Source organism: Dermacentor albipictus, chromosome 2 (assembly GCF_038994185.2).
Source record: "Dermacentor albipictus isolate Rhodes 1998 colony chromosome 2, USDA_Dalb.pri_finalv2, whole genome shotgun sequence".
Lineage (NCBI taxonomy): Eukaryota > Metazoa > Arthropoda > Arachnida > Ixodida > Ixodidae > Dermacentor > Dermacentor albipictus.
This window is the reverse complement of record NC_091822.1, coordinates 143,749,551-143,776,215: the sequence shown is the minus strand read 5'-3', so window position 1 is coordinate 143,776,215 and position 26,665 is coordinate 143,749,551. Positions and strand designations below refer to the sequence as shown.

The following is a 26,665-nucleotide window of genomic DNA, read 5'->3' as shown; positions in this document are numbered from 1 at the left end:
CACACGGAGCAGTGTCTAAGCTGCTGCTATTCGCTTTGTTTAATTTCACGCACGATTTTTCTACTGTGTGTGAATTTGTCAACTAATCCACTAAATTTGCAATGAATAGGTGTGCGTTATACGTTTCACGGTAAATAGAAAATACAGCATAGGAATGCGTGCGTTGTATGGAGCCGCAGTTTAGCTCAAGAGATAGTCACTAGTATGAAAAATATTGCCACGTGATAGGAGAATGCGGCAGAAAAATTACATATACTTAAGTATGCATTCTTAAAGAAGTTACGCCCTTTGGGGTTTATATCTGCCACACAACAATTATCGTCGTCTGTCTTGTCCACATTTCCTTTCTTTAACGCTGCGAAGCCGCTGCTTGCAAGTCGTGAACGGAATGCGCGTTATCAGTATGAATATTCTCGACAGGAAAGTACCGAGCGAAGCGTTTTCAACGAAGGAAACGCAAGCAAGACAGTTGACCGCTATTGTTGCGTAGAAAATATACCCCCAAGGGGTTTACGTTTTCTTAAGAGTGTAAGGAACCTTCAACCAGATGCTTAATAAACGCTACTTTGTGTTCCTGAAAGCATCCAGCTTGGATGGCGACATTTCTCGTTTCATAAAGCCATACATTTGTCATGTATCTGCTGCGAAATGCAGGTGGTGTAAAGGCGGGGAATGTTACCAGAAAAAGGCATAGGTGTTAATTCCTACGTAGATAGGGAAACTGTTGAACGATACGTCGGCTTCTTGCCAGTGCCAAGTGGTACCATGCTTCGATGACTGCGTGAACTGTCGATATGTGGTAGACAAGCAAGTTGAATACATTACCAGGAATACCTTGCAGCATATGCGCAACAATGTCTCAGTGATGTGCGCGTCATGCAGGGTTTCTAATTTATGTGTAGCTCGAGTTACATCTTCACCCGGCGCGTAAAGCATTTGCAGGCAGCCTGCAGGCAGCCGTTACGGGCACTGAACCGTTATGTAGCTTTTCATTCAGTTCCCTAACTAATGAGTTAATCTTAGCATGTTTTGAAGTGGACTTGAGGTGTGGCACCTTTAGTTTAAACATTGTATTTGGGAACATAACATCCACCTGTACGTTTATTGGTTCGTGCAGCCACGCCTTCAGCCGGTTCGTGGCCCCACACTTGGTCTTTGAACAAGACATGATCAACATAATGTTCAAGAGCAACGTGGGCACGCAGGAAAACTCCACCAAGAGGGAGCTCTCCAGGTAGGCTTTGCTGAGCAGCTTCGTCGTGACGAGCAAAAGGAATGCCACTTCCACCAAGATGTTACGCGGAATGATGCAGACAAGAGACAGCACACATAAAATAGGCAAGCAAATTCCTATAACTAACTAACAAGCGACAGATCGCGTCAGGTCATGAATTGTCGCCATAAATCGCAGAACCAATTCGCCTCTTTCTCAAAAATTGTGTCGGTATGTGGCAATATCACCGCCTGCATGGCAGATTGGATATCTATGAGTTTTCATCAGAGGCAGAGCGATCCATCAAATAACTGCTATTGCCGTTTGAGAATGATAAAAACAGGAATCGTTGAAATAAAAACTTTCATTTCTTGAGTTGAGCATTTCAATCCCCGTTTGCGTCTTGCCGGGCAGTCGGGGTCACGCGGTGATCGTGGTGGAGTGAGAGTTGACAGTAGACGTTTTATTTAGTGTCACCTAATTAGTACATTCAGTGCACAAGACCCTGAAAAGTAGGAAAATGTGTTGCTCTTTTATCATGACACAACCTTCTTTTTTTCAGGCCCAACATGGCTATCTTGATCAATTTGTTCGTCAACGTCCTGGCCGCCATACGTAAGATGTGCTTTCGTATATGCGTTCCGATGTGTAGCTTGCTATGTTGAGTGCAAGAAACGAATGACTAGCTAAGCCTAATGTTAACATTGTTCTACATCAAAGGAAAATATATTGCTATTCAAATATGTGAAGATTTTTGCACACATGACAATCGATCCGAAGCGAAGGTTTCGGGAAACTAATATTCAAAGGTTGCACAACATAATGAGAACAATTCAAAACTTTATTCAGTGCAACAAGTGTAATGCCGTGTAATGTTTACATTAAGTTTTTTACAAATGTTACGATACATGAATGCAGTTTTGATGTTCATGCGCTAGGGTACTTACAAGCTACGCTGAAATTAAAACACCGAATCACATGAACAAACAGGGTTATGTATGACGCAGCCGTGTCCATCATGAGGATGAAAGCGTTTTTAGTTCAACTCTGCGGCTTTACGTGCGAAAGCCGCAATACGATTATTAGGAACGCCGTGGTTTGGTGCTCAGGATTAATTTCGACCACCTGGGGCTCTGTAACGTGCCCACAAAACACAGCCGTTTTGCATTTCGCCTCCAACAATATGTATCCGCTGCTGCCGAGATTTGATCCACGCCGTCATGGGCATAGCAACGCAATGCCAAAGACACTATGCCACCACGGCGGGTTAAGGTGATTTATGATGCTTGTTGGGGGAATGATTGCAACGAGCGATGTGTGGATATATATATATATATATATATATATATATATATATATATATATATATATATATATATATATATATATATATATATATATATATATATATAGATTGAGGAATTGCATATCGCTTTGGCTATATGTAGAACATGTCCTTCCCTGCAGACTGTTGAGGACTTACCACATTTCCAGAAGTACGTAGCCAGTAGACCCTATAAAGGCATATTCCAAATATAGAATACACGAGTAAATCAAAGAAGCTGGTGCGTATCATGCGCTTCTCCATTAAGTCGCCTTTGTCCTTCAGACATACCTACGAGCAGCGATTATATGTTAGTCTGATGTCGGGATTTGTTATCCTACTGTCCAAAAGAGAATTGCGTTCAGTCACAGTACATCGATGGTGAAAATTTCATGTCTTATTATGCATTTCCAAGGATTCCGTGGCACCTAATGTTGATCCAAAAGAATTTTAGCAGTACCTAATAAATAGAACTAATAGAACTAGTAACTAAACAAATAAATACCACTAATAAATTTTATGAAATCAAAGAAGCCCTTGAATGTTGCTACAGAACAGTGTTTACAACGACAAAGAGGCGAGCAGTAAGAAGACGACGGCGACCATTAGAGGCTAGCGCGGGCTGTTGCCCCTTGGCCAAGTGCGGCGTATTCCCTTCTAAATACACTTGTATATAGCTTTTCGTCTGCGTCTTCCTACGTAAAAATATAATGAAATCGTAGATTTACATACGTGTGTGGTTTAGATAAACCTGAAATCCGAGAGTTAGCACAAAGTTTTGCGGTTGTTAATATAGCTTCATAGGGACTAAAAAAGAAAGGCACGCTCACAGGCTCTACATTATCGATGACAATTTCGGCTTATATGTACAGCTCGCTGCGGACTACACAGCAACGAATGAGGCGTGACACCCGTGTATAATGGCAAGTAAGGTTACGCATCCAAAACGCTGTTTATGAAAAGTCACACACACGCGTTTTAGAAGCTGTAGCCCGAGAGCTCCTATATGTATTCGGTCTTCACAACGACTGATTCTGTTGAGATATGTTGCATTTAAAAAAATGATAGGAAATAGTAACCGCAGCCAGCTGGTTTCAATTTTAGTCGTATTTTTGTTGCGATAATATTGAGTCTTACAATTATTTGGAACCAATTGAGTTGTCAGCATGTAATTCAGAAATAAAAATCACTATCAAATTGTGCAAAACATTTGTTGCCAAAATTAACGCCGAAAAAATTGACGTATCGAATATACGACGTTCTCGTGAGTAGGACGATTGCGAAATCCTTGCTAACATTGAAACAATTTACGTAAACGGACAGAAATCTCTTCGCTTGAGATGCTTTAACAGACGCGTTCAGAAAACTGGTGTCTGGTTTTCATATAATCTTATTGATTTGTTAATATAGCGGTTCAATCTTTTTTTACAAATTCGGGGAAAATATTGTATTTGTGTAAAAGGTTTGGGGTCCTTAACCAAAAGCCGGCTTGCTACCAGTTGCTAGAATTTAACAATCTCCCTAAAATTAAACGACTTCTATAGTGGTCATGACAGCGGCTGTCATGAGGAAATTCCGGCGTTATGCATGCATTACGCTATAGCGTAATGCATGCATAAGAAAATTTTCTTATAAGAAAGTTGGAGCTGGGCCCGAGCTAAAGGTTCTTCTTAAGTGTTGATAGCAACTGTAGCAATAGACTCCCAACCAGATGCATGACGGATTGGGGTGGAAAAGTGGAGCTTTCGGATCATTGTGTGTGTCGCTACGCAAGGTGGACGGGAATGCATCTAAGATGTGACCCCTGTTCCAATGAGTTATCCCCAGATAGGTCCTCTTCCTCTGTCATACGAACTTTTCGCAGTGGTAACTGGCATGGTTTCTATTACAGTTATCAGCAATTTCGTATCCCCATGCACGCAGCCTCTCGTGTGACTCTTGTTCCAGCCTTCCGCACGCAGCATCGAACAAAACGCCACCACTTCTGCGCCGCATCAGTGCTGTCTGAATCGTAACGAGAAAGCCGCAAACACGCTCCACGCTTCCCACAGAGGTTGCACCTTGGTTGAGTCGCACTGATGCAATGTTTATCTTAGAGGTATGTGAGCGAAATTCCTGCTAGCACCGAGCATCGAGCATGCGTGCGTGACATTTCTTCACAGCCGCAAGTAGATCGCTATAGCCGAGTAATCAAATACCGCCGAACAAGCTGACCTATTGCGGCGAAAGGCCTATCCGACAGCGTCCTGAATGTAGCGGCCGCATCGATTGTAGTGTGGTGTTACGGAGTGATCGATACATGGGCGAACGCAACGCTTGCCAGAGCGATCAGGACGACAGTGATGACGCTGGCACGTGGGCACGATCAGCCGTCTCTTCATGCTCTAGCTTTCTCTGTAAATATTCTGTAAATATATGGTTCGCTTGCCATTCACCTCCGTTACAATATTCCATGTCTCATATTCATGACCGAAAGTGCCAATTACTTGTGCAGAATCACTTTTTTCACCGCCTGTTTGAGAGCAGCACTGCTACATCGCGAAAGCGGGAAGCCGGGTTGGCGTTTTTTTTTTTACCACTGAATATTTTTCGGCCGTGCTCCAGCGAATAGCCGTCCATGTACGCATTGAACGCAATTATCAACGTAAATTCCCTGACATTTCTTCGAAATTGCGATAATTTGCCGTTTTGTGCCTACCTAATGCCAAGTTTGATCTCTCTCTAGAGGAGCTCATCAAACGCTACAGGAACAAAGGAAAAGGTCACCCATTGTATCTCTCCAAAACCATTGGTGATGAATTTATCGAACATGTGGCAAAGGCTCTCAAGGAACGTCTCGCTGACAAAGCGAAACGCGCAAAATACTTCTCTTTAATTGTTTATTCATCTCCAGCCCTTACACACGTTGATCAGCTGTCATTTGTTTTACGATACTATTCAAATGGGAAAGTGCACGAACGCTTTCTTGGATTTGTTCCAATTGAATCGCATACCGGCTTCTATCTTTTCGATACCGTGATGTCCCTCTTGACGACCACTGGCATCTCACCTGATGATTGCAGGGGCCAAGCTTATGATAATGCGACTAATATGTCAGGAAAGATACACAGGACTGCAAGCTCAAATCAAACACCTGAACGAATTGGCAGCCTACGTCCCGTGTGCGGGTCATTCACTGAACTTAGTCGGTGCGTGTAGCGTTGACAGTTTCCTTGAGATAGTCAAATGTTTCACTCTAATTCAGAGACTGTATGTGTTCTTTGCTGCCTCACCTAAGCGATGGAGGTATTTTTTGGACAGCATGGGCGGAAGTGGCCAGCAGTTTGTTTTGAAAAGTCTGTCTGAGACCAGGTAGTCAAGACACGCTGAACCATGTAAGGCCATTCTGAAAACTTTCATGCAGTCTTGTGTTGCCTTGAACCTATATCAAAGAACGAGGAAGAAAACGCTGACCCTAGGAACGAAGCGCACTCTCTCTTCAAGAAAATGACAAAACTAGAGACTGCATTCATGGCGATTTTCTGGGGTGAAATCTTGGAGCGCTTTGACAAAACGAGCGTAGCACTTCAGATACCAGGCCTAGACATTTCAACTGCTGTAGACCTGCTGAGCTCTCTAGAAGGCTTTGTTAATTCTTTGCGACCTCTCTTTGATACCTTCGCAGAGAGAGCACGCACGCTAAGTACCAATCAATGTTATCATAATGACGGAAACGCATCGTTTTGAGTAAGCTCCCGGACGGAAAAAGCGATAGTGCGCTACAAGGTAGAAAAAAGTTTGTCGCAGAGACCGACAATGTTGTACTTGACAGTCTAGGCTCTGCTTAGCAAGTGCGAAAGGCTGCCTACACTGAACTCTGCGAACGGTTCGGATTCTTAAAATTGCTGACCGAAGTCGGGAGCGAGGCCTCTCTGGCACAGCAGGCTGAGAAGTTGGTGAAAACCTACAAAAATGATTTGGAGCCAGCATTTTCCGCTAAAATCGTTCAGTCTGCGAACTTTCTGCACAATTCTGTGTGCCAGGACACGAGTCCCTTGGGAATAATGAAGTTGCAGCACGAAAGAAAGCTTATTGATGTGTTTCCGCACCTTTCTATTGCTTCGTGAATGTACTTAAGCATACCCATGGCAAGCTGTGAGACGGAACGATCGTTTTCCAAGTTGTCGCTGATAAAAAATCACCTTCTTTCGAGCCACCTTAACGACAAAGTGAACTCGCTTGCTATCATCTCCATTGAAAGTGACCTCCTCCGCGATCTATCCTTCGAACATACTATATCTGATTTCGCCAAAGCGAAGGCACGAAAGATGCCATTTTAAAAGAGGACTGTTTGCGCTATACATGAATAGTTCCAATAAGTTCGTTGTGTCGCCTCCCAGCCTCCACGTTGCCAATAAAAGGGTGAGCAGTGTAATTCAAGGTATGCAAATCTTCGTTGTTCGTCTCTTGTTTGTTCTTGTGATATTTAGCGTGCTTATAAAGAACTGTATTTTTGTTGTTTTTGATAGAACCGTGTTTACCTGGTGTCGTCCTAGCTTGTCTTACCTTTAACGAAAATATTTTCAAATGTTTTGTAATTACAGTTCGTAATGTTCTTGTATATGCTAGTGCATTTATATGGTGTTTGTATTGCCTTAAGTATTGTATATGTATATTGCATATTTATAGAGATAACATGTATAACGATTACTGCAGCCTGATGCTTGAATTTTAATAAAAAAATGTTTTGGATACAACCGTGCTTCTCCTCACGAGATCAAAGTTAGTGAGGCAAACAAAGCCTTGCTTCACAAGGATCGACAGCTGAGCTCTGTTGTCTTTTCTACGTTCTTATTCGTCTTGAGTGCATTAAACTCTTCCTTAAAGACTAGCTTTTGCTGAAGACAGAATTCAGAATAATCACAAAGTGAACATATGTGTTCGTCTTTACAACAGCACGCGTTTCAAGCAAGTTTTGTTCTTTTCCTTACAATAATAATCCCGTTCGTCGCACTTCATTCTTTCTACTTTGGTGGAATTAAAACGAAAGATGGCATATTTTCATAGCATAACAGGTGACAGGAGGGGGGGGGGGTCAGTGTAGGGAAAGGGGGCCTGAATGCGCATTAGCCCAAGGCCCCCATTTTTCTTAATCCGGCCCAGGCTGACGGTGAGAGCCGAATCCACAAGATCCGCATTACGTGCGGGTTGCACTACCAACTGTGCTGAGGTGACGGTGAAGTTGAAGTTTATTCATATGAAAAAACATAGGTGCATAAATGTAATATGCAGACGAGGGCCCCAAAGTAATGATACTGAAAACAGGACCCTCGGTTAGTAACTGCAACACAATTGTAACATAGTTGGTAGCATAGCATGATATGGCAGCACCATGGCATATATAGCAGATAGCATAGCATAGGTATGGCAGCACCATAGCATAATAATATATTAGTGCAAGAAAAGCAAATGATAGCGAAAAGAAAAAAAAAGAAAAACCAAACAAACTATGCTCTAATCGATATAGTGTAACAGATATAACGACGGGAGTGACAAAATTTATACAATTGTTAAAGGCAAAAAGCAAAGAAAAAGAACGAACAAAAAGGGATAAAAAAAGATGTGGTGCAATGTGAACACTGCAAAAAAAAAATGGGTGATACTTATTAGTTGGGCGACTATGAAAATACAAATATTTATTAGGAAAAATTATCAGAGGTTAGCAAAAAATCTTTTAGCGAAGCTTTGAAACGCTGAAATGTTGGTAGTATTTTAAACGAAGCAGGCAATTGATTCCAAAGTGTAATGGTAGTGAATGTAGATGTTTTTATCATAGTTAGTATGAACTGATGGTAGCAGAAAATTATAATTAGAAGCGAACCTAGTAGGGTTTGTATTTCTAAGGGAGCTGCTTTGAATATATTGAAACGTCAGCTGGGAATCAAGCAATTTATAAAACATTATTGCTAAATTGTAGTTGAATAATCTTTTTATACATAGAATTTTGAACGGTTCAAGCAGGCCGATAGCATTAGAGCGTGGTGAACTGTGGGTGATGATCCGGATTGGTCGATATTGTATATGCTGAACTGAAGACAAATGACATAGATATGTATTACCCCAAACGATAATACCGTAGTTAATGTGTGAATGTATGAACGCAAAGTAGAGTGAAAGCAAATCAGAAGGAGAAAAATAGTGTCGTGCCTTGATAAGTGCATGGATACCAAAAGCGCACTTCAGCTTGACTTGATTGATGTGCAGGTGAAACTTCAGATGGCTGTCTAGGATAACCTCTATAAATGAAACGGAGTTGCTAATGGGAATAGAATGATTGCCTAAGGTTAACGAAGGAGGAATAATTAGTGATTTTTGGTGCGACTGGGATACTAAAATTTCGTTTTTGGTGGATTAATGACTAGATCGTTGTCATTACACCAATTCATTAGGTGGTCAAGAGTTTTATTTAGTTTCATTACTAGAGAAGAGATAAACTTATCAGCGATAGATATAGTTGTATCGTCAGCATATAGAACGTAATGACTTAAGTCAGTGACGCCTGGCATATCATTAATGTAAAGAGAAAAAAGCAAAGGCCCCAGTATTGACCCTTGTGGTACCCCTTGGTTAAGCTTTTTAGAACTGGAAAAAGTTTCACTTGCAGAAACAATAAATTCCCTATCAGACAAATAACACTTTGAGAAGGCCAGGGCAGGGCCAGTTATTCCACATGCTTCCTGTTTACGAAATAAAATCATGTGATTAATAGTATCAAATGCCTTAGTAAGGTCTAAGGAAACTGAACCAACGAATTCATGATTGTCAAGACTACTCTTAATAAAATCAGTTAAGCAAAGTAGAGCTAAGTTGGTGGAGCTTCCAGACCGAAAACCGAACTGGCAGGATTTAATTATATGGAACTTTTCCAAATACTTGCTTAATCTGATCAAAAATAATTTTTGAATTATTTTACTTAGGGAAGAAAGAATCGAGATTGGACGGTAATTTGAAATTATTTCTTTGTTACCTTATTTAAAAACTGGGATAACCTTTGCACGCTTTAGCAATGGCGGAAATACGCCAGATTTAAAGATCAGGTTAATTACTACGCTCAGGGGTTCACATATGGATTCAGCGACTAGCTTTAGGTGGCGCACTACAATACCATCTAATCCTGAACTTGTGTTACGAAGATTACGCATAATAGAAAGCACTTCATGCGGCGTGACAAGATGAACGAAAAATGAATCACTCAGGCGTTCTATTTTAGGCTGAAAAGTTGCTACTTTGTTACCCTCGGGCAATGCGAAATGATAAGAAAAAGCGTTTGCTCTGAGAAGGCTGACAAAAAGTAAGATTGTCGCGTACAATTTTAGAAATAAACTTAGGCGGCTCATTGTTGAAAAAGTCATTCAACAACTGCCATTGTTTTTAGGGTTGTTTTTATTCTGCAAGAATGCTGTTTCATAGTAAAGCCTTTTGGCTTCTCTGAGAGTCCTGTTACGAACGTTGCAGTGTATTTTGTACCAATTTTTCAGAGAACAGTTAAACGGTTGTCTTTTAGTCTTCTCATACAAATTATCTTTTTTGCGCAAACTCTTCAGCAGACCATCTGACATCCAATGATTATTGGGGCGTTTAAATCGATTTTTACAGCGCACAGTTCGAGAGCAAGTACTGATAGCTTAAGTGAATAAATTGCACAAGAAATTAAGAGCTTCAAAAAAATTCAAATCTGACCAGTCAATGGTGCTAACGGTAGAAATTAATTTATCTGTGTCGAGCACTGTAGCGATGTAAGAGGTGGCAATGTTGGCCAAACGTGTTTCGAAGATTGCAAAAACCGGAAAGTGATCAGTGAGGTCAATGTTGACAACGCCCGCCGAAATGGGTACGTCTAGGTTTGTTAAAACAAGATTAGTGTATAAGAACCCTCACCAACGCATCTTGTAGGCGATGTAATGAGGGATTCAAGGCCGTAGCCACTGAAGCAGTCAGTGTAGGCTGTATACAAGCTAGAATTAACATCCAGCAAGTTCATGTTTATATCTCCCACAATCATTACACCCTTATTTTCCGATAGCAGTTTGTTAAGTACGTTATCAAGAGCATAGATGAAATCCGAAACGTTAGAGCCTGGTGACCTATAAACACAACCGAGAACAAACCTTCTAGTGCTACATGCCTCGATGGGCTTGTTAGTTTCCACCCATACCGTTTCGCAGCAATCGACGTGAAAGTTTAAATCATTTCGGTGAGTGTAACTGATGCGCGGAGAAACAAAGATGGCAGCCCCACCATGCCTACTGTTTAAACGGTGACAGTATTGAGGGCTCTAACAATGAAACCCATACATATGTTACTATCATCGCTAGAAAGCCACGTTTCTGAAACACAAATAAAAGAAAAATTATGATCAAGCGAAGATAAAAAATTATATATCCCCTCGTGATTCTTTCGTAGGTTGCGTGCGTTAAAATGAATCAGTGAAGGATTAGTGTAACAAAGTAAAGAACGAAGTTCACGAGAACACGTAAGGGACATAGCGATCAAAAAGTGACCAGGCACGTGTAATCAGCACAATAGGCACTCTTTACGTGAATATGCGCACATCCGACTCGGCTGAAATACGGAACACCCTGCTATCACTAGCTTTCCGAGCTTTGATCTGGCTGTTTTCAGTCCAGAGGTACTGCCACATTTTAACCTTTTTCAGGGCAAGTGCTTTAGCAAACAGCATTTTATTACTGATTGTCAAACGGTTGTTCACGTAAACAGCCGTGTCGTTTGTGCCAGAAAACCCAAGGTGGCTCACACGGAGCCGAGCCTTGCGGGCTCTCTTTACAAATTCATTTTTCTTGTCTCTTGAAACAAAGCGAGTAATTAAATGCTGATCGGATGATTTGGACAGAACACGATGAACTGTCTCAACGTCAGTTTAAGATAAAGGACACTCGATGACGTCGCCCATACGTTTCAGAATGGCTCGGCAGTCATCCCCCTTTGTTAGAGGAATTCCTTTAACTTCAATGTTGTTGAGCCTAGAATATTGCTCCAAATCAGCCACCCGTTTCACAAGCATTTCATTTTGGGCCAATAAGGACTTGTTCAAAGTCATCAATTCATGCTGCTGGGTTCTTAATTCATCAAACAAGTTGCTCACAAAGTCAATACTTTGGCGAAGCGAGGCATTTTAAGACAGACCAAAGTCGTTCAATTTCAGCTTGATCTTAGAGCCCACTTCTAACATAAGGGATTCCATCCTATTGTTGAAATGTTGTTCCAGTTCAATTTTTATTGGCAAGTTCTTGACACGTAGGCGTGACGTAACAAACGTGTGGGCAAGCAACAAAAATATTCAAGAAAATAAAAGAGACAAGAAAATGGCAGCAGTTGCGGCTAAACAAAGTTGAAGCAGCTAAAACAAAGATGCAAACAACCAACTTGAAAGAGCAAGCGCAGAGTTTAGGCGTTGCGCTATTGCCGCAACTACCACTACCAAATAATCCGAGACGCTGCTGAAGCTTCCTTATATGCCCTTTGAGGTAGATCGCAGCTGTAGTCCTCGCAGCCGCAGCTGTCACCGTCGATGAATTTGCAGCACGTGCTCAGACCAAACAAGCTCGCCTGCCGCGTCCAGAAATGAGCACACGAAAACTTGATAAATCCAGAGCGAAGGCGGCCCAGTCGATGGTACGGTTCCTGAAAGTACAAGCGCAGAGTTTAGGCGTTGCACTATTGCCGCAACTGCCACTGCCAAATGATCAATCCATCCATCCATCCCACATTCATGCCTAATTCTTGGGTATTTATGCACAAGGTCTGGCGCAAGGAGCGTTAACCAGCGACACACTTCCCCCGCAGAACCGGAAACAAAGCTTGCATTACCGATCTTGTTTCTGCATTGATTTAAAATATTTGTCACTGTTTTACTTCTGATAATATTTTACGACACTTTCTTCAGGACGTGGGGAACAGGAATCAGACTAACATTCGGTTGTTGATAAATAGTTTGCTAGTTTTGATATCAGAAACTACCGAATAGTTAATTCTTCAATACGAATAAAATAATACACACCAACTATTGGTACTGGAAACTTCGAATATTTGCTCACCCTATAGTATAAACATTAGGAAAGTTAAGGCCACTGCATACTGTGCTGGTTATTCACTATTTTCCTTCAGATGCACGAAAATTAGACTAACATGACACGTCTAGGTAGACGATTTACTTCCCGTTAGTTTATAATAGGGTATTTTAAATCACCTGTGTTCTTAAAATCCACTTCACAGTTATAGCTACAATTTAAGTGACATTTTTGTCTCACTAGAGCAACACGGTACAGCAAATATTGCCAACACTATAATGGTTCATAACGTGCCAATGAAGATGACATATATCTAAAAAAAATAAAATATGTGCGCTTGTTATTCCCAGCTTTGTGTCCTGTTAGACCATCTATTTGCAAAAACATGCCTTGCGAGGTTTCAAGGAGGGTTATCTAGCCGTCGAGATTGATTGAATATATTATAAGTCGCCCTTCGTAACTTCTGCCTTCATACAGCTTCAATTTAAGAATTCTGACCTTATTGATGTCTTTTTTTCTCTCTCTTTATCTGCAGTGATGACCAGGCTGTTTTGCCGCATGTTGCTGTTTTGGCTCCACGTGCTGGGCTTTGATCCTGAGGGTATAAGGGAGGGAAGTGTGGCGTCGGCACTACGGGACCTGGCCGGCGGGGCCCCTTCGGTTCCCCACTTCACCTCTTCATGCTCATTGGGATGTTTGGCATTCCGTTTCAACTACAAGTTGTCTTGGTTGTTTTTTTCACGTTCATGCTTTCTGTGATGGGAACACTGATGGATTAAAGCTTTTGTGCTGAAATCTTACAGACCATGGGTCATCTGACTGGCTGAATACGTGAACACAGATGATAGACTTTTCCAGCCCCTGCCACCTGCCAGGGGGGCAATTGTTACACCCTTTACGCAGTAGATCTGCCCAGCCTGTGTAGCCGAAGGATGCAGCATGTTTGCAGGTAAGCCCGTCCGGACTGTGGTCACGGGATGTAGTGCATAAGCAGACATGCGAAAGACTCTCTAGCCCACCTATCCGGAAATCGCATGCACGCATGTGCTGAAAGATCAGACGCCGTAGTATTAATTGCACACTTGATTTTCTCTGATTTCTTCATGGTTGCTTGGAACGCCGCAGTATCTGCCGAAAAGCGAAACACTGACTGCGATGGCAAATTAGCAGATAGCTATACGAAGTAAAGATAGTAGTTTCATCGGCCGTGTAAGCTTGTAAATATTCGCTTACGAACTAAATTAACAAGAACGATGTCACGTGCGCACAGGTAAACATGCACACATCTCCCTCGATGAACCAGGAAACTCTCTGCCAAAACGCTGGAGCGATGAATTCCGGCAGCAGCAGCGAGCTAATTGACCTTCATGGATATCTCGCTTCAATGGGAACGAAACATAGAAAGCACAGCGCATACGAACCTACCAGCCCTACGCGCACTGTGCACACATCTTACGTCGCTTTAAAGACGAGGCCCGCATGGACGTGCACTTTAGCTACGTCGCAGAGCCGGCGCCCGCTCATCCGCGCCGTAAGCAGCAGGCGCCGGAGAACCCCTCCACTCCACCCCCCCAGGTTTCTCGCCTAATCATCCTGCGTTTAGAACGACAGAAAGCTGAGCTAGTTGGTAAGGATTCATAATGCAAAAAGGGCCCTATGCAGTGCTTTAGGTCCTAAGCACTGTTTTAAGTCCAACGTAAAGCCTGTTCACGTTTTAATCATACCGCGCTGCATAATCAGGTTCGTCCCGGAAGAAGAGCGCTCGCGCTGTATTTCAGATCGCATTGCCAATATTAAACAATCGAATTCTCATTTTAAGACGTCTGACCCTGTCTGACCGTTAGTTAATTACCTTGTGGAGCATAAGCTTAGACCAGTAATATCTGGCAAAGAAGGTTATTTCGTAATTATGCCAGATGACATGCTTTCAGAAAAAGCGATTTCAGCCATAGAAAAGAATTTGCAGCCAGTAAAACTCAAGCCGTCGGCAGTTAAGCAACATGCGGTTGACCTCCTGTCAAGACATAATCTTGACAGGGTTGTCCGTAATGTCAAGAAAGCAAAATCCCTCACCTTAGAACTGTTTTTCTCGGCGTATACCCATAAGCAAGAAATTCACTTCCGTGTTATAGTGTCAGGAAACGGGACGTGGCAGGTCTGTGTCGCTAGTTACGTACAGAACTGCTTAGATTCACTAGTTTTTTCAGACCCCTTTTGCTTGCGTAATTCTCAGTCACTAGTTCAGAATTTGAGAGAGGAAAATCCTAGTGATTGAACAGCTTTTAGTATGGATATCGAAGACCTGTATTATTCCTTGCTGCATGACGGGTTGCTAAATTCCTTAAATGAGTGCATTAAAGAACAATGCAAGAGTCGACTTTTATTGAAAGATGCGGTGCTTCCATGGGAGCTTTTCTAGAAATTCTTTCAATGTACCTGAAGTCGACGCTGATTGGGTGGAGAGATGGCATTTTTCTGCTGAAATCAGGCATTTGTATTGGCTGAAAAGTTGCCCCTATTCTTAGCAATATTTACCATGAGTAAGGTTGACAGCTGCTTAGAGAAAGCCTTAAGTGATAGCGTTATCAAGATATTTCGTTAGGTTGATGATTACCTGATTTTCTGCAATATAGAAGAATTCGATTCCGCTGCTACCTCAGTAAGTGAGCAATTTAAACTTTATGGAAGAGGATTTAAGTGTATCAAGGAATTTCCTCAGCGACGCGTAATTCAGTTTCTTGACATTTCCTTGGTCTTCGAGCAAAATCACGTTTGTTTGCAGTACTCCCCAAGATCTTCGAAGCCGTTGCTAACCTTCCAATCCAAGCATTCCAATGCAGTAAAAATTGGAGGACGCTTAAGCTTCGCCTTCAAGAGTGGAATGCGACAGCGTTCCCGTCAACTCACCAAAGGGTGTAAGACACTGCGATACGGCGCAGCGATCACTTACGAGACGCCCCGCATCGGACTTAGCACCCACCAATCAAGCGGTGAGCGTCGAGCAACGCAGCGTTCGAGGCGACAACGAAGCGTGCGCCTGAGCGAGCGGAGCGAACCAAAGAACTCGGTGTCTTGGAACGTCGTTATGGGCACGGACAGCCAGCCAGGTGGCAACGCGCCTCGCACTGGTCCCCGCACACCCCCAATGTGCGCGTGGTGTGCCACCTGTCGGGGCAGCACCATACATTGCGAGGAGGGGGTCTTCTTGTGTTTGCCGCAAGATGGCTCTGCGTGTGCGGAATGAGCAGAAGAAATGTAGCGGAAACGTACTTCGCTACGCGTTTAACTGCGTTTTCTGTAATTTACGTGCGCATAAATGCCGATATACACAACAGTATAAATTTCTACGGCACGTTTGTAAGGCAACACCGCATTCACTAGAGGCGTTTTTGTCCCACTTTGAACGATCGAACTCATGCTGAGTGGCTCTTGCAAACATTGAAAATTTATGCCCTCCCCGTTTGCCGGTCTGGGTTTTCATTCGCACTACTTCATTGTCCCAATATTATTTGCTATCTCGATAATGTTCGAGGGAAACACCTAGGTAGGTGCCTGGAGTTACCGCCCATTGCATGTTACAAAAAGTCTCAGGCTTGTATTGCGAATTCTCATGCCAAAAACCAAGACATTTGTTCCAATTAAAAGCATTTCCACTTGCAGTACAAAATTTTACAGCCTCTTGTACAACTGCTTTAACACTGTCATGGTCCGTACAAAACACTGCTACATCATCAGCATATGCTAGAACTAGAACTTCAGTTTTATAAAAAGTGTAACCCCGAATGTTTGGGCTCTTCAGCAGCCGCAAACAAAAGGGCTCGAGGTAGAGAGCGAAAAGCAGGGGGGATAAAGGGTAGCCTTGTCTCACAGAAGACAGCACAGGAATGCCATCTTTTATGTGATGTAAGCGTTATGTCTGATGAGGATGTTTGTGCAAAAGCTACATAGAGTATTTGCGATGTTTATTTGGGCCTCAACATGGGAACGTACAAGTCGTAGTAATCTGTTGCATAGAATGTTGAATGGGGGGCTGGGGTTGTCACATTTGTTCCTCGAACAGATTGTAAGCAGGTTTCTTTTTTTGCGTGATCAAAATGATACTAACAAGGTACGCAAGGTACTAACCACTTTACGATCACGGCTGCCCAGAAGGACGGAAATGGTCTCTTCCTTGATCACCCTCGTGGAAGCTGTCGATTGGTGCTCAATGCAAAGGCCCCAGCGTAGGAATCTAGCGCACAAAATGCACATTGAAGAAGGACCCGAAAGGAAAGTACAGCGAAGGAAACGGGCTCGAACGAGCTGCAGATTCCACGCGACTGTCAGTGAACCGCGAACAAAAACCGGTATACCCGACCCTGATGTTTGGCGTTAGAGTGTAGGTATACGAAGAGTGTGACTTGCTACAAGCAATCAAATAATGGGAACGAAAAAAAACTATGCCGTGACCAGGATTCGAACCTGGGTTATTGCGGCGACAACGCAAGGTACTAACCACTATACGATCACGGCTGCCCAGAAGGACGGAAACGGTCTCTTCCTTGATCACCCTCGTGGAAGCTGTCGATTGGTGCTCAGTGCAAAGGCCCCAGCGTAGGAATCTAGCGCACAAAATGCACAGTGAAGAAGGACACGAAAGGAAAGTACAGCGAAGGAAACGGGCTCGAACGAGCTGCAGATTCCACGTGACTGTCAGTGAACCGCGAACAAAAACCGGTGTACCCGACCCTGATGTTTCGCGTTAGTGTGTAGGTATACGAAGAGTGTAGCTTGCTACAAGAAATCAAATAATGGGAACGAAAAAAAAAACTATGCCGTGACCAGGATTCGAACCTGGGTTATTGCGGCCACAACGCAAGGTACTAACCACTATACGATCACGGCTGCCCAGAAGGACGGAAATGATCTCTTCTCTGATCACCCTCGTGGAAGCTGTCGATTGGTGCTCAATGCAAAGGCCCCAGCGTAGGAATCTAGCGCACAAAATGCACAGTCAAGAAGGACACGAAAGGAAAGTACAGCGAAGGAAACGGGCTCGAACGAGCTGCAGATTCCACGTGACTGTCAGTGAACCGCGAACAAAAACCGGTATACCCGACCCTGATGTTTCGCGTTAGTGTGTAGGTATACGAAGAGTGTAGCTTGCTACAAGAAATCAAATAATGGGAACGAAAAAAAAACTATGCCGTGACCAGGATTCGAACCTGGGTTATTGCGGCCACAACGCAAGGTACTAACCACTATACGATCACGGCTGCCCAGAAGGACGGAAATGGTATCTTCCCTGATCACCCTCGTGGAAGCTGTCGATTGGTGCTCAATGCAAAGGCCACAGCGTAGGAATCTAGCGCACGAAATGCACAGTGAAGAAGGACACGAAAGGAAAGTACAGCGAATGAAACGGGCTGGAACCAGCTGCAGATTCCACGCGACTGTCAGTGAACCGCGAACGAAAACCGGTATACCCGGCCCTGATGTTTCGCGTTAGTGTGTAGGTATACGAAGAGTGTAGCTTGCTACAAGAAATCAAATAATGGGAACGAAAAAAAAACTATGCCGTGACCAGGATTCAAACCTGGGTTATTGCGGCCACAACGCAAGGTACTAACCACTATACGATCACGGCTGCCCAGAAGGACGGAAACGGTCTCTTCCTTGATCACCCTCGTGGAAGCTGTCGATTGGTGCTCAATGCAAAGGCCACAGCGTAGGAATCTAGCGCACAAAATGCACAGTGAAGAAGGACACGAAAGGAAAGTACAGCGAATGAAACGGGCTCGAACGAGCTGCAGATTCCACGTGACTGTCAGTGAACCGCGAACAAAAACCGGTATACCCGGCCCTGATGTTTCGCGTTAGTGGGCAGGTATACGAAGAGTGTGACTTGCTACAAGAAATCAAATAATGGGAACAAAAAAAAAACTATGCCGTGACCAGGATTCGAACCTGGGTTATTGCGGCCACAATGCAAGGTACTAACCATAGTGGTTAGTGGTACTAACCACTATACGATCACGGCTGCCCAGAATTTTTTTTTCTTTATTACCGGTTTGGAACTTCCAAACACAGAACTCGTAAATACAATTTTACAAGTACAATAAAAGACGCGTGAGCCTTTTCATGGCTGGAGTGTGAAGCTAAAATGGCTTCAGAGAAGCCAGCTTATCAAGCACAGGTATCCAATCCGGTGGGTTCCTCTGGATTTTGAGAATATCTCGTATGTACACACAGTTTTCACTGAAGTTTTGCATGGCCGATCTTGCGTCGACATCCGCATTTCTGACCGCCATCCTCGTTTTCCACACACTATGCAAACACAGTAACATGAACATGTCGCATGGCATTTCATCTGGATCTTCACATGGCAAGAATCGGATACCAAAGGGTGTTACTGGCAAATCTTTCTGAAGTGTCCGTTTAAGGATGTCCCACAAGAAAACAGCATCGTGACAGTCTAAAAAGATGTGTTCTATCGTTTCCTCCTTTCGACATATCAGGCAGTGTAATCCCCATGGGACGAAGATACCTTTGCTTTGAAGCCATGGTTTTACAGCGAGCGTGCCCGTGTGCAGTTGGAAAAAGAATGATTTAGATGACGCTCTTACTGGCATTTTTCGAACTCGTTTTAATACGTCTCTTTCTGGTCCTAGATGATAGATGGAGCGGTACAACGGTATTGGTAAAAACACATCAATTAGATCTTTGTACAATTGTTTACGTGCCACTGCGCTCAAATATTCTAAGGAAAACCGTGGCTTCAGTACTTGATATGCAGACACTATTTCGCGCCAAAAACTGCTCAGCGTTCCACGCGTATCTACATTTGATGAGACAATATAATCCGGGATATGATTACACAGCCTCATGTGTATAACAGTACGCAAGAAAACATCGCTTTGGTCTCTCAGAAAGAAAAACCTTGAAACTATTTGTTTCAAAAATAAATGACACAGACCAAGCCCTCCGTGTCGCACCGAAAGGAACAAGTTTAACCGACTGGTGCGTTCCCAGGTAGAATTCCATATATAGGTGGCAAACACTCTGTGTAATTTTTGGACACAAGTTCTGCTCATACTGAACACTTGAAGTACATAAAACACTTTTGCAACAAAAAACACATTACAGACTGTAGCGCGGGAAAACATAGAAAAGTTATGCCCTCCCCATTTTTCAGACTGATCCTTGAGCCTTTCTGTCTCTCCTGCCCAGTATTCTGCAGTATTTCCATAATGTTGGAGAGGAACCCCCAAGTATCTAGCAGGAATAGTTGTCCATCTCATGTTTGCATACGCCTCCGGCGTTTGCCCCCAATTTCCATGCCAAATGCCCAGAGATTTATCCCAGCTAATGGCACTTCCTGTAGCACTACAGAATGATGTAGCTTCCTTAACAGCTTCTTTAATACTGTCTTTGTCTTTGCAGAATATGGCTATATCATCGGCATATGCCAGTATCTTTACTTCAGTAGCATAAAAGGAGTAACCATGCACCACTCTATTTATACGAATTTTTAAACATAAGGGTTCCAAATAAAGTGCAAAAAGAAGAGACGAACACGCACACCCTTGTTTTATACCTGACAGTACTGGAATGTTTTCACTTACGGTGTTGTTAATTATAAGGTTTACTGCACACTCTTCATACACCATCTTGATGCCTTCCACGATAACGCTACCTACATTACAATGTTCTAGTAATAACTGTAGTATGTCATGATTAACTCTATCAAATGCTTTCTGAAGATCCAGTTGTATCATAGCTATGTTATCTTGAGTCATGTCACAGCATTCTAGGATAGTTCTAGCGGTGTGTATATTTGTGTAGATTGTCCTTCCTTTGATGCCACATGTCTGGTGAGGTAATACGAGGTGTGTGATAACGCTCTGCAATCTCTTGGCTAGCACCTTCGTAAATATTTTGTAGTCTACATTCGTAAGACTTATAGGTCGATAGGCCTCAACATCCAACAATTTCCTGAGATCATCCGATTTTGGAATGAGTACTACATGACATTTTCTAAAAGATAAAGGTGCTATTTTTTGTTCATAGCACTCATTTATCACGCGATGTAACACTTGTGCCAGTTCTTCCTTGAAGCATTTGTAAATGGCAGCCCCTAGTCCATCAGGCCCAGGTGCTTTGCCAGTGCTTAGTTCATCAATGGCCTGTTTTACTTCATTCAGACTAATTGGCCGTTCAAGCGTTTGTCTTACTTCATCGCCTAGCCTTGGCATGAGCGACAAAAATTCGTTTCGAAAGGCTTCTGTATCTATTATTTTTGGGCTTAGCAGTTTTCGATAGCATTCAACAAACGCTTTCTCTATCATTTCCTTGTCGCGCGTCACATCGTTTTTATATCTTATTTCTTTTATCTCTTTTTTTACTGCTTGCCTTTTTTCTTCCCCGAGTGCCCGCTTAGTAGGCGTTTCCCCTAGCCATAGTCTTTCAGCCCGTGCTCTGACGATCGCTCCACGATATTTCTTTTCATCTATCACTTCGAGCTTACTTTTAAGGTCACGTAGTTCCTTGCTAAAGTGTCCAGGGTTAGCACTCTCAACCACAATCATATAATCTAGCGTGCTCCTAGGTTCTTTCTCTTGCTGTTTTTCAATGCTGCGCCGCACGCAAGCTCGTTCAATCGCCGCAATCTTTACTTCATTTTTAAATTGCTCCCAAAGCGCTGTGGAATTGGAAGATTCAACCCAACATATTTCATCTATCCTTTCCTTTACTTTTTTAACAAAAATTTCATCATCCAACAGTGTATCGTTTAATTTCCACAAGTTCCAACTAAACTTTGACACTTTTGTCTTGGTTCCTAGTGTCGCTATCACCAAGCAGTGATCACTAAATGTGCCGTTCTTTACTTTGTATGCAGTAATGTGTGGTATCACAACTGCCGGAACATATATGCGATCTAGTCTAGCATGACTTACACGTTGGTAGTGCGTATACTGTACGTGCTCGCCGCCGTCAAAAATACAACCAACGTCGTCCAGCTCAAGCTCGTTTACAAGTGCGTTTAATAGTGTCGCACTTCTATCGCGGTAAGTCAATCTGTTGACTCTGTCTTGCGGCCTGCACACACAATTAAAGTCTCCAAATAAAATTATGTTCCTTTCGTACGTCATGCATGTTCTCAGGTTTTCTATGTATTCTACACGTTCGTTAATGTTATTCGGAGCATACACACATATTGCACGCCAAAGGAGTCCACAAATGCCAAAGTCGATGAATAGTAGCCTGCCATCGTCACTGGATTTTACAGGTTGCGCTACAATATCGGTGCATTTTCGAACGAGTATCATGCAACCCGCTGAAGTGCCTCTAGCATGAGACACACATACATTATACCTATCCCTGAAAGGTTCGACCATTCTGTGCGTTTGCTCTTCGCTTTCTACTTTGGTTTCCTGCACTGCCATTATGTCAATGTCATTTTCCAACAAGAGGCGGCTTAACTGGCACTGCCTCCTGCGGGATGCCAAACCCCTCACATTCAACGTAGCTACACAAAGGGGAAATGTCAGATTAACAGCCATTTTTTTGGATTAGCAAACAGACGGAACGGTACTCACACCTGGACAGGCAGTGATAGCAAAAACCAGCACAGGTCACATTCTACTTGTCCGCTATGTAACGTCTTATACTGAGGACAGGCTGGCTGAACACACTTTGCGCCCCTAAGTCGGGGTCAATGTTGAAGCCGTCCGCCTATCAGGCGGTATCTTCGGCTTCGGTTTGAGGCCCATTCGTCTCGTTATAGCGGTCTTCGGCGACGGCTCGCCGCTGCTCGATGGTTCGGGTGAGGCTTGAGATCCGTCAGTGGCCTCGCGAGGCCTCTTTGCAGCTGCTTTAGCGGCTGCTGTCATTTCAACATCCTCAATGCCTTCGGTCTCGTCTTTCGCGGTAGTCACTGATGCGCTTACTAAAATCGCGTCCTTTCTCTCATTGACGTTTTGGTCGTTAGTCGGCTTCCCAACCAGCACGCTCTTTGCCTCGCCAGATTGGCTGTCGCCGGGCCCAGTGGGGTTTTCCTGAAGTGGAGACGCGTCAGAGGGTGTGCTGTCTGCCGCCGGTTCTTCGGTCGTTGCTCGGGATGCTGCATCGGCATCAGCATGGTCCATTATGTGTTCAGCCATCTCGTCGCCTTTAACTGGACTTGTTACCGCTGCATAGGATCGCACGCAGTCTTGTTCTTCGTGGCCGAATCGTCGGCAGAGTGCACAGCGTGGTATGCGACACTCGCGCCTGATATGTCCAGTTCCATTGCACCGGAGGCATAACGGGGGCCTTCCTGGTACATGCACGAGCGCTAAGTTTTCCGCGACGCGCACCTGATTAGGCAAGTCTTCAACTGTAATTTCAGGCTTTGGTAAGAGTGTCACCAAACGGGTGGTGGACCCTTTATCATTACATACCTGTACTCGCCACTTTTCGCGGGCGATATCTGTAACCTTTCCGTAAGGGGCTAACGCTGCTCGAACCTCGTCGTCGTGAACGAAATGCAACAGCCAATAAAGCTTCAGTCTGATGCCTTCGTTGCAGGGATCATAAACGACACAGGGCTGGTCTTTCACGTTGAATGTTTCTGCCGCAAGCATCTTTTTCTTGGAATCTTCATCACGGAAGGTCACCGCCCATACATGGTTCATTTGGAAGGCGCCAAGGGCCACCACTTCCGGCAACAGTGCAAGACGCGTGAGCGCATCTCGAAAGTGCTCGACCCGATACGGTCTGGTTTTAACATCCGCGGGCAAAAATACTGTATACAAAACTGATGTACCTGAAGGCAGATGAGGCAAAACAACTTGATAATCCGGGTAAGGCTTATCCGTACACCTGGTGCCACGGCCAAGGGCCGCTGTAACCGCCCCTACGGAGCAAGGCATTCTGCGTCCGTTCACTGCGGTGGCCGGAAATGGAATCCCCACGGCTGCCCAGAAGGACGGAAACGGTCTCTTCCTTGATCACCCTCGTGGAAACTGTCGATTGGTTCTCAATGCAAAGGCCCCAGCGTAGGAATCTAGCGCACAAAATGCACAGTGAAGAAGGACACGAAAGGAAAGTACAGCGAAGGAAACGGGCTCGAACGAGCTGCAGATTCCACGCGACTGTCAGTGAACCGCGAACAAAAACCGGTATACCCGACCCTGATGTTTCGCGTTAGTGTGTAGGTATACGAAGAGTGTAGCTTGCTACAAGAAATCAAATAATGGGAACGAAAAAAAAAAAACTATGCCGTGACCAGGATTCGAACCTGGGTTATTGCGGCCACAACGCAAGGTACTAACCACTATACGATCACGGCTGCCCAGAAGGACGGAAATGATCTCTTCCCTGATCACCCTCGTGGAAGCTGTCGATTGGTGCTCAATGCAAAGGCCCCAGCGTAGAAATCTAGCGCACAAAATGCACAGTGAAGAAGGACACGAAAGGAAAGTACAGCGAAGGAAACGGGCTCGAACGAGCTGCAGATTCCACGTGACTGTCAGTGAACCGCGAACAAAAACCGGTATACCCGACCCTGATGTTTCGCGTTAGTGGGCAGGTATACGAAGAGTGTGACTTGCTACAAGAAATCAAATAATGGGAACGAAAAAAAAACTATGCCGTGACCAGGATTCGAACCTGGGTTATTGCGGCCACAACGCATGGTACTAACCACTATACGATCACGGCTGCCCAGAATTTTTTTCTTTATTGCCTTTTTACAAACGCAAACAAAAAGATCAAATACACGGCATGTACATATTCTAAAAACACCAGCCACAGCTCGGCCAGTGTAAGGTGTTTAAAAGGGTTTCACAGAAGCCAATTGGTCTAGCACAGGAAGCCATTCCGGGGGTTCACGTAGTGCTCTGAACAAGTCGCGTGTGTATATAATGCTCTCAACAAAATAGTGTCTTGCTGAGTGAGCCTGTATATGACAATGCCTGATGTCCATTCTCGTCTTCCATACGCTGTGCATGCAAAGCAGCATTAGCATATCACTCGGCGCTCCCCCTGTTTCTGCACGTGGAAGAAACCGGATTCCAAAAGGGCTTATCGGCAATTCTTTTTTAAGTGTTCTTTGTAGGACGGCCCACAGAAATACGGCGTCATGGCAGTCAATAAAAATATGCTCAATTGATTCTGGCTTATTACAGATTAAGCAGTTTACCGACCAAGGTACAGAACGGAAATGGTCTCTTCCCTGAGCGCCCTCATGGAAACTGTCGATTGGTGCTCAATGCAAAGGCCACAGCATAGGAATCCAGCGCGCAAAATGCACAGTGAAGAAGGACACGAAAGGAAAGTACAGCGAAGGAAACGGGCTCGAACCAGCTGCAGATTCCACGCGACTGTAAGTGAACCGCGAACAAAAACCAGTATATCCGACCCTGATGTTTCGCGTTATGCTATGTTCACACTACGGTCGTAACGCGCGTAACAGCTCTTTTGGCGTATCGAACGTAACGGCTGTAAAAAACGTTACGGCAGTTAAGCCGGCACCTTTGTTCACATTTACTGCTGCTTAAATTACGGCTTTTACAACAGGCCAATCAAATTTGGAGCTGCAGAATCGACGTCACCAGCGGTCCAATATGGCTCCTGCCAACATGCGAGCGCTGGCCGAGATCGAAGAAATTCACGCTCAAAACAAACTTATAGTCATGTATTCAATCGCCCAAAGACGACGAAGGCGACGCAGAAGGGTTTGGGTGCGGCAAGTATTTCCCGACAGGGCCGCGGACGGCGATTTTCACAACCTTCTCGCCAAGCTCCGAGTTGGTGACGCTGCGATGTTTCATAACATCATGCGCATGTCGCCCCAGCAGTACCGCTTCCTTGAAAACCTAATGAGACCACTCATCGAAGTTCGGAGCACGCATCTGAGGCCATCGATTTCCTCGGCGGATAAACCAGATGAACTGAAAACAATCTTGCAAGGCGCACTGCAAAAATTTTCACGAACACAGCCAATCGTGCGCACGGAATGGCACTTCCCGCGCCCGGAGCTGTCTGCAGACGGGAGGACGGAAGCGTCTTCACCGGCCGAAAGCTTATCGGTCATTGGCTGTGTCGCAACGGTCGTAACATAACAGTCGTAAATGTTGCCGACCCTTTAACACTCTCACCCACGATTTTTGCGAGAATTGCGCACGTTGGTACCTTTACGTTCGCAGTCTGAACTAGACGCATACGCTTGTTGCGCTTCCGCTTACGTTTGTTATGAAAAATCGGCACCTTACGAACGTAGTCTGAACATAGCATTAGTGTGTAGGCATACGACGAGTGGGACTTGCTACAAAAAATCAAATAATGGGAATAAAAAAAGAACTATGCCGTGACCAGGATTCGAACCTGGGTTATTGCGGCCACAACGCAATGTACTAACCACTATACGATCACGGCTGCCCGGCTGTACGGGTTACAGCGTTCTAAAAACCGGCGCGGGTCTCGGAGCAACGAAACCGGCTCACGAAAGTGGGTCAGCGAGAATGGAGCGCAAAATGTAAAAACAAAAAGAAAGAAAGACGTACAGTCTTGAAGCGAAGGAGAGCTTTCGTTGCCACTAGCACCCGTATCGCCCGACTGTCGCGGCTGTACCGCACGTCGGCATGTTTCGTGATCAAACGGAACGTTGACTACTCAGTAAAGCGCCATTATGTATTTTCGGTTTTCGCTTAAGTCCAGTCCCATTTGAAAGGTGTGCGTCACGTTCGCTTCTTATTGATTTCTTCGACACAACTGTCGGGATCAAATTTAGTGGAGAATAATAGACGTTTCAGATATGGCACGCGGAAAAACCTTATTCATATGGGTGTTCCTTTATTTCCTAGTTCCCTTATTTTTTAATGAATGCTTGTTTTAGTTCATGGCCGGCGTTCTATTTTTTTCATTCGTGCCTCATTCGTGCCCAGACGAGATTGCGTCAGATCCTTGATAATAAATGGAAACATAATGTACAAGTGGCTGTCGTCCTAAGGCCCTTTGTATGAATTGTCAGCTTTTTTATAGACAGTGTACGCAAGGAGCAAGGAATAAAAATCGGAGCGGTAGACAGCGCACTTTGAG

The 26,665-nt window shown here is 44.1% G+C and overlaps 1 protein-coding gene and 5 non-coding genes across 9 annotated transcripts in view; 1 reads left to right on the top strand and 5 right to left on the bottom strand.

Annotated features, from left to right (window-relative positions):
- Nucleotides 1-13,406, top strand: part of LOC135904641 (uncharacterized) — a 49,266-nt gene extending 35,860 nt beyond the window's left edge. For 3 of the 4 annotated variants that reach the window (XM_070534046.1, XM_070534047.1, XM_065435507.2), the window contains exons 6-8: nt 1,118-1,234; nt 1,776-1,828; nt 13,140-13,406. In XM_070534046.1, the coding sequence (XP_070390147.1) occupies nt 1,118-1,234; nt 1,776-1,828; nt 13,140-13,363 (394 nt within the window). In that variant the 3' untranslated portion in view covers nt 13,364-13,406. Of the gene's footprint in view, nt 1-1,117; nt 1,339-1,775; nt 1,829-13,139 lie in introns of all 4 variants that reach the window. The other variant, XR_011512178.1, reaches the window with a different exon arrangement.
- Nucleotides 13,407-17,044: 3,638 nt separating this feature from the next.
- Nucleotides 17,045-17,116, bottom strand: TRNAD-GUC (transfer RNA aspartic acid (anticodon GUC)). The gene has a single exon. It is a non-coding gene; the product is annotated as a tRNA-Asp (tRNA).
- A 300-nt stretch (nt 17,117-17,416) lies between these two features.
- Nucleotides 17,417-17,488, bottom strand: TRNAH-GUG (transfer RNA histidin (anticodon GUG)). Its single transcript has one exon. It is a non-coding gene; the product is annotated as a tRNA-His (tRNA).
- A 299-nt stretch (nt 17,489-17,787) lies between these two features.
- Nucleotides 17,788-17,859, bottom strand: TRNAH-GUG (transfer RNA histidin (anticodon GUG)). The gene has a single exon. It is a non-coding gene; the product is annotated as a tRNA-His (tRNA).
- Nucleotides 17,860-23,843: 5,984 nt separating this feature from the next.
- Nucleotides 23,844-23,915, bottom strand: TRNAH-GUG (transfer RNA histidin (anticodon GUG)). Its single transcript has one exon. It is a non-coding gene; the product is annotated as a tRNA-His (tRNA).
- A 2,015-nt stretch (nt 23,916-25,930) lies between these two features.
- Nucleotides 25,931-26,002, bottom strand: TRNAH-GUG (transfer RNA histidin (anticodon GUG)). Its single transcript has one exon. It is a non-coding gene; the product is annotated as a tRNA-His (tRNA).
- Nucleotides 26,003-26,665: the final 663 nt, after the last annotated feature.